At 46.7% G+C, this 7,691-nt stretch overlaps 1 protein-coding gene across 1 annotated transcript; it reads left to right on the top strand.

Annotated features, from left to right (window-relative positions):
* The first annotated feature begins 676 nt into the window (after positions 1 to 676).
* LOC123405412 lies at positions 677 to 7,134 on the top strand. The gene is made up of 3 exons (XM_045099103.1): positions 677 to 739; positions 3,614 to 4,236; positions 7,095 to 7,134. The coding sequence occupies exons 1-3, from the start codon at positions 677 to 679 to the stop codon at positions 7,108 to 7,110; spliced, it is 702 nt and encodes a 233-aa protein (XP_044955038.1). The 3' UTR covers positions 7,111 to 7,134.
* The last annotated feature ends 557 nt before the right edge of the window (positions 7,135 to 7,691 follow it).

The following is a 7,691-nucleotide window of genomic DNA, read 5'->3' as shown; positions in this document are numbered from 1 at the left end:
ATTCCTTAAAAAAATGTTTTGAGTGCAAACAATACCCAAAATCAATGCAAAATTTGTGAAGCCCCCCTTCATATCATGATAAGGCCCCGTAAAAATAATGAGCAATTTTGGACTCCTAATTATATTCTATACAAAAATAGATCTATTTAATTCATTGTTTGGGGTTGATCTGTAAGTGTGTGATCAATGTCGTCCAAATTGGAGTTTGGAATGGTGTGAGGTGCCTTCAAACCCATGCACATGCACACATAATTGTAAAGCATCACCAGAACAGAAGTAGATGGCCGAACGATACAAGATGGAGCGGTAGCTTCCATACAACGCCGATCCTAGGATATTAAGATCACACACGCAATCGGGAAAGAACACATGCAGAACAATGCCACACTACCTTTAACACACCTAAGCTCCACAACAATGCCCTCAGGAGGGAGAACGGTGCAAAGTGTCGCCGCTGTCAAGTCGAGACGGACAAGGGTCTTCACCCGAAACACTGAAACAGATCGAAAGACCTTAACGACATCTTCAGGAAGTTAGCGACGCCTGCGAGCATCGCCAAAGCCGGCGCCAAGGTGTAGAGCTTTCACTCGGTAGAACCCTCGTGCCATGACGAGGTCTTTAGGACAAGCGTGACGAGGCCAATGCGTGGGTCTGGATCGGGGCGCCACCACTGCCAATGACAGAGCGAACGCCTAAGCCATCTGTCAATGCACATCTCGTCGCCCACGCGACCAAGAGGGTACCTATCGCCACCATCATGGAGCCCTCTAGAGAGCCACCCATGTGGACTGCCACTCGGAGCCGCCGCCCCGACATCCATGTCCGAGATACCATAACGATCCCCAACACAACGTACCAACCACGATGGAAAGAGTGAAAGGCACCTCCTTTCACTCCTAGCCCGCCATTAGTCCCGAGGCATATGACGACACCTCCATCATTGGAGGCGTTCGCGCGTGCATCCCCAGCCGGTCCCGGCGCACCGGGGGCAGGGGGACACGACCCTGTTGTTAGAGCATATTTCTCCATGTGTGGTTTTGGTAATTGTTGACAATCCCTATGGACTAATGATTGCTTTGAGTTTACTTCAATGATTTGTCCACTTGCATTTTTTGAATTTCATTTGTTGGTTTCAAGGAGTTTATGTAATGACCAAGGTGGTATTCAAGGATTTATCCAAAGATTGGTTATGTGTCAATTGAGCTTATTGCAAGCATGTCTTGAAGAAGAACATTATGTGAACATTCATGTTTACCTTCAAGACATCATCTTATAGAGAGAAGATATGTCTCAAGGTTGATCAAGACTGTCAAAGAGTGAATCAAGTTGATCAACACACAAAGCGTACATGATGTACTGAGAGGGATCAAGTGATCCCATGATATGGTAAGCATTGCCCGTTACGCTTTGTGTACTAACCCATGGCCTTCATGAGAGTTCTATGTGGGGTTAGGTATGTGTCCATGGGATTGCGTCAAGAGGAAGATATCATACAACCCATGGAGAATGACATCAAGTGATGACCGTCATCAAGTTTGCGGTGTGCAAGTTCAAGTGGAGCATCACGAAGAGATCATGCTTGAAGCTTGCCGTCCATTGTGGTGATAATACACTTGTGAAGATGTGTCGAAGAGTGGCTCACCCATAGTGGAGTATGGAGGAGCAATCTACTAGTCTTTATCGAGCCGGCACAATCAAGAAAGGTGGTCCATATTGAGGAGAACAAGATCGTCACCATCTAGCTCAAGTGAACTATGCGCAAGGCAAAGGTTTGCCCTTGATAGGTTTTCTATTTTACCGGTCTCATGATAGTAGTTGGGAGACCAGGTTATATGATCGATTGCCGTACTATCAAGGAGGGCTCTCAGTTTAGTAGCTTGATCGTATCGTTTGTTGAGAGCTCAAACCATTTGCATCCTTGCATCATATTTCTTGTTTATTGTTTGGTGTTTCTCTTTGTGGGTTTTAGAGCTTATGGTCATCTTCATGACAAGCTCGAGTTCATCGAAAACGGAGTCCATATGCATCTTCTATGATGTTTTCGATGTTGGAGTTTATGTCGGTGCTTCTGTGATGGAGGTTTCACTTCTATATATCATAGACATACTCCCGTGCCTCTTCGTAATATAACCAACAAGCTTGAGTTTGCTCAATTCAGAGCTTATTTACAAAAGTTATGGCAGTTCTCGTGTTCCTGCGTTCATTTGTTTCCTATGTTTTGTTCCTGAAAGAAACAAGAGGTTGTACCATGCTCGTCGGTGGTAGTACCGCCTACATTGTAAGAGGTAGTACCGCTCTAGGTAAGCAGTAGTACCACCCCCGGGCGATAGTACCGCTGCCCGTGAAGTCTCGACTTTTCATGTCGGACTGGTGGTTGTTGGGACGGTAGTATGGTACTTCCACCCGCCACTACCGCTCAACTACCGCCTAACCTTCTGGTCTCAGAACTATTAGCGGACTTAAGGGTGGCAGTAGGGCGAGGCACTACCGCTTACAAGTGGTAGTACCACTCTTGCCAGCGGTAGTACCGCCTCAGCAATACTGCACCTGTTTTGTGTCATTGCCGTGCATCCGAGGGCGTCCGCACTACAAACCTAGCGATAGTACCGCTTTGGCGGCACTGCCTGCTCGTGGTCTTGTGCCATTGCACTGTGCAATAGGCACAACCACCCAAGCGGTAGTACCGCTCTCTTGAGCGTTAGTACCGCTTGTGTGTGGGCTGAGGGGGGAATCGTTGGATTTTCCTCACCTATGAAAGGGGGTTTTATTCCCCAATGGACCTTACCTCTTGAGCTGGTGTTTGCCCCCATTGTTGACCTTCTTCGAGCTTGCTACCCTCCAGTGATTCTTGCAAGTTCTTGAGGGAAAAGAGAGAGAAGATCTAGATCTACGTTTCCACCAATCACTTTCTACTCTATGTGAGGGAAATCCCTCGGATCTAGATCTTGGAGTTCTTTGTGAGCTCCTTGTTATTCCTCTCATATTCCTCCATAGCTTTTGTTGTTGTGGTGTGATTTGAGGGTGAGGGACTTGACCACTTTGTGTGTTCTTGCCATTGCATTAGTGTAACAGCCCGAGACCGACGCTCCAGAAGATTCCCCTTTTATTCCATTGTCATCATGTTAATTATTTGTTTGTCGCATCATTCGCATCATCCGCATTGCATCGGCACTCCGTTGCTGCCAGTTTTTACAACTTGCATCCGTTATTAGTTCTCGGTTCTCTCCATTTTTGTCGTTGACCGTTTTAAGAACAACCACACACGCACGCGCGTGCGACATCGTTAAAATATTGTTTTTAAAAAGTTTGTATAAAATATTCTCGGATTGAGTTGAAACTTGGCGTGCGGTCTTATTTTAGTGAAGGTAGGCCGCATGTCAATTTTCATCGCAATTAGAGTTCGTTTGATACCCGGACCGTTAAACATATAGCGACACTATAGTCGGACTTTTCTCTCTCATCTCAGCCTAGCCTATCTTCAGAGCCCAACTAACCTCCCAAGTTGTATGCAGATGTCCGATCGCGATCCGATGTCTTTAAATAGTCTCCATTTGGACCCGTGCTATATATAAAGAGACAACCCTAGCTAAATCAGTCAAAACCAAAAAATTAGGAGGCTTGTCCCGTCGCCGCCGCCATCCATCTTCCTCGGGATCCCCATCGCTCAAATCCCACGCTATCTCTGTTTCCCCACCGAGCCAATCCCCTCCACCTCGCAGCAGCCAGCCCCGCGCCTCCCTTCTCCTGCGGGGACGCGTCCCCGCCACGGCAAGCCACAACAGCCAGGACCCGGGAGCCTCGCGCCCACAGCCAGGTGCTGCACCTCGAGCTCCTGAGCGTGCTGCCCGACCCCGCCGACTCCTCCGACCGGCCGGCCGCTGAGCCGCCGGAGCCGCAACAGCCAGTCACCGGCGCGACCGCCGCCTTGACCTCCCAGCACCGCAAGGCCCGTGGCCTCCTTCTCTTCCCTCTCTCACTTGTTCTCCCTCTCACGCATCCCTCTCTCTGTTGGATATGCGCAGGAGCTGTCCTGTCATGGGCGCGTCCTGCGCGAGCTTGCAGGTCGCCGCCGAAGCTCCTGGGCGGCCGTGTGATGTCGGGAATCGGTCCCTGCCGCCCGGATCCTCCCGTCCCCATTGTGGATCTGGATCCCCACGTCCTCCTCGTGTCGCCTGAGCCCGGAGCCGCCACCACGATTGCAGCTAGGCCGACCCTGTTTCACCTGGTGTTCGTGAGGTACAACAAGGCGTTGTTCTGTTTTCAGTTTCAGATCCGCGGTAGTGTTGTTTCTCATAGTTAAAGCTCCATTGTTTGACGCAAATACTTGGTAGCTGAGTTGGTCATCGTCGCTCTATGTAAATGATGGGTCTGGTGTTCAAATCCCATGCACCCTGATTTTCCTGCACACTTGCATGTGCCTTGTAGTGAGACTCAAGGGGTCCTGGGTTTGAATCCTAGACACCCCAATATTTTGCTTTGTCTCATTTTTAGATTCAGATTCGCATCAGCATAATTTCATATAGTGTGAACCTTGGTTTTGTCACAAGCGCTTTGTAGACGACTGGTTGGTGCCTTGACTTCCTCAAGGGAGGTCCTGAGATCGAATCCCAGGGTAGCCCAAGCTGTTGCAATTCGGCCTATGCTTATTTATTTTTCCTTCAGCGATTTCATCAATAACCTAGCCCTGCATTGTTGTATGAGTTACGAGTAGGTCCTTCTGTAGATGCCATGTTAGTTGCACGTACCCCATATTCATGCCTCCGGTACATGGGAACCTAGTAACCATGATCATCCCATCATTCTTTGGCATGACACACACACTCTCAATTCGTTTGCACCGGTATCTGATGCTTATTTATTTTTCCTTCAGCGATTTCATCAATAACCTAGCCATGCATTGTTGTATGAGTTACGAGTAGGTCCTTTTGTAGATGCCATGTTAGTTGGACGTACCCCATATTCATGCCTCCGGTACATGGGAACCTAGTAACCATGATCACCCCATCATTCTTTGGCATGACACACACACTCTCAATTCGTTTGCACCGGTATCTGATGCTTATTTATTTTTCCTTCAGCGATTTCATCAATAACCTAGCCATGCATTGTTGTATGAGTTACGAGTAGGTCCTTTTGTAGATGCCATGTTAGTTGCACGTACCCCATATTCATGCCTCCGGTACATGGGAACCTAGTAACCATGATCACCCCATCATTCTTTGGCATGACACACACTCTCTCAATTCGTTTGCACCGGTATCTGACACGCACACACTCCCAATTCGTTTGCACCGGTATCTTGTCGAGTTATCGGAACCGGAACGCTATTGTGGTTGTCATTTGCATGCATGTTGCATCCATGTCATATGATCTTGTGTTTCTCGTATCTAGTTAACCAACTAGAATGACGTGTAGAATCACATGCTTCACCTCTTGTCATGTTTAAACAACATTTAATATTGCCATGTATCTAAAAGGGAGTGAACTAAATAATTTGTATGTGAAGTTTCATCAAAATGTAACTCGTTTCATGTTGAACTCCGCTTAATGTGTAGTGTTTGATTGTTGTGAATAGCCATGCCATGCCTTGCATAATTGAACCGATCATGCATCATATTAGGGGGTGCATCATATCGTGCATGTGACATGGTGAATATCGTGTGTTGATTCTTGTCTCCAGTTTGCTTCTTCTCGTTAGAGTTCCGCAAGCGTGTCGGAATGTGAGGATCCGTTCGACTACGTCGGTTCGTTTGCTTCACAGATTCGTTCTTCGTCCAAGTGGGATCACACGCAAGACGATCATTTCCCTAGATACCATTACTATTAATGCCGTGCTAGTTGTCTCATTTCTTTCATTATGTCTCGTTGTCTACCACCTATTAAATGTCAGCCTCTCAACATTGCCATGGAACCTTCAACTTCTACAACCTTGCAAACCACTGTTTGGCTATATTACCGCTTGCTTAACCATGTGTTAGCGTTGCTAGTTGCAGGTGTCGTTGCTTCCATGTGGTAACATGGGTTTCTTGTTATATCATCATATTATTGCTAATTAATTTAGCAGACCTATATACTTGGTAAAAGGTGGAAGGCTTGGCTTTCTAGCCTAGTGTTTTGTTCCACCTTTGTTGCCTCAGTTTCGGCTACCGCTGTTATATTCCACAATTGAGCGCTCCTAACACGATCAGAGTTGTTATGGGAACCCCCTTGATAATTCGTCTTAGATTAAAACTGGTCTGGCAAGACCCAACTTTGGTACTATATTTGCCTAATTAACTAATGAACCACAAAGGGTTTGATCACCCCGTGGATAATTAATCAACCCCCACGCGAGTGCTCCTCAAGAGTGTTGGTCCAAACTAGAGTCGTGTGCGGGGCCAACCCGGGGCAACTCATGAGATCTCTATCACGCCACTGTATGCTGCGCTCATCCGGTCGTGTCCTGAGAACGAGATACGCGACTCCTATAAGGTTCGTCGACACGTCGGGCGGCCTTGCTGGACTTTTTTTTTACCTTTTACGAAATATCTTGTTCATCGGGATTCCGGTGATGCTTTAGGTTATCTCAGAGTTGAGGTTTTCCACTAAGGAATCCGAGGAGATCATGAGTCTCGTGATCGAGGCTTTCTATGTGGCTTGTGGTAGTTTGTGATGGATTAGTTGGAGCACCCCTCCAGGGTTAAATATTTCAGAACGCCATGCCCGCGGTTATGTGGCAACGTGGAAACTTTGTTTAACATCTGCTTCTAGAGAACTTGAAGTAAGGTTAATTAAAATATGCCAACTTTGTGCGTATTCGTGACTGTCTCTCTCGTGAGTTCCTTTCTCCGACTGAGGACATGGTGGGGTTATGTCTGACGTAAGTAGGTGTTCAGGGTCATTCATTTGATCATCATTAATTCATGTCTATTATGCGTAGGTCATCCCCCTCTTATTCTTGTACTCGTAAGTTAGCCATCTCAAATAAATGTTTAGTCACTTGCTGCACCCTCACCACTTAACCATATCTCACACATTAAGCTTTGCTAGTCTTAGATACATTTGGAACTGAGATTGCTGAGTTCCCTGTGGCTCACAGATTACTACAACACCAGTTGCAGGTACATGTAAAGTGATATTAAGACGTCAGCGCGATGTTGTGCTATTTGGAGTTTCTTCTTCATCATCGATCTCGGATTGGTTCCAGGCCGGCAGCCTGGGATAGCAAGGATGGACATCGTTCTTTTATTGTTTGTTCTCGTCCGTAGTCGGACCCTGCTCTTCCTCATGATGATTGTATATTGTTGTATTGATGTGAACTTGATGTAGCTTGTGGCGAGTGTAAGACAATTCCATATACTCATCTATTCTGTACATGTAATTGTAACGATATCCATTATTACAAAACGACGAGATGCGCTTCTATCCGTGTCGAGGCCCTCGTGCCAAAATAAGGATAGGGTCGCATCTTGGGTGTGACAATTAGTTGCATCAATTTGAGTTCTTCACGGTGATACATGTAAGTGAAATTTGAGAAGATTATTACTCTTGGGTGTTTGGGCACCCTAGAGCTTGTGACTCTTGGATGATTTGGCGCCCTAGATGGTTGGTGGTGTCTCGGAGCTCAATTATTATGGTCTAAAGCTTCGGAAATCGTCGGGGTCTTTAATTAGGTTGTGAAGATTTCTCCGAGCAATTTGCACCTCGGTGCC

The sequence above is a fragment of the Hordeum vulgare genome, chromosome 6H (genome assembly GCF_904849725.1).
Source record: "Hordeum vulgare subsp. vulgare chromosome 6H, MorexV3_pseudomolecules_assembly, whole genome shotgun sequence".
Lineage (NCBI taxonomy): Eukaryota > Viridiplantae > Streptophyta > Magnoliopsida > Poales > Poaceae > Hordeum > Hordeum vulgare.
The sequence above is the reverse complement of the archived record's forward strand: the minus strand, read 5'-3'. Positions and strand labels throughout refer to the sequence as shown.

Coding starts and splice junctions, on each gene's coding strand:
- LOC123405412 (XM_045099103.1), top strand. CDS start 677: ATGACAGAGCGAACGCCTAAGCCATCTGTCAATGCACATCTCGTCGCC. Junction 740..3,613: donor TCGCCCACGCGACCAAGAGG/GTACCTATCGCC, acceptor CCAAAAAATTAG/GAGGCTTGTCCCGTCGCCGC.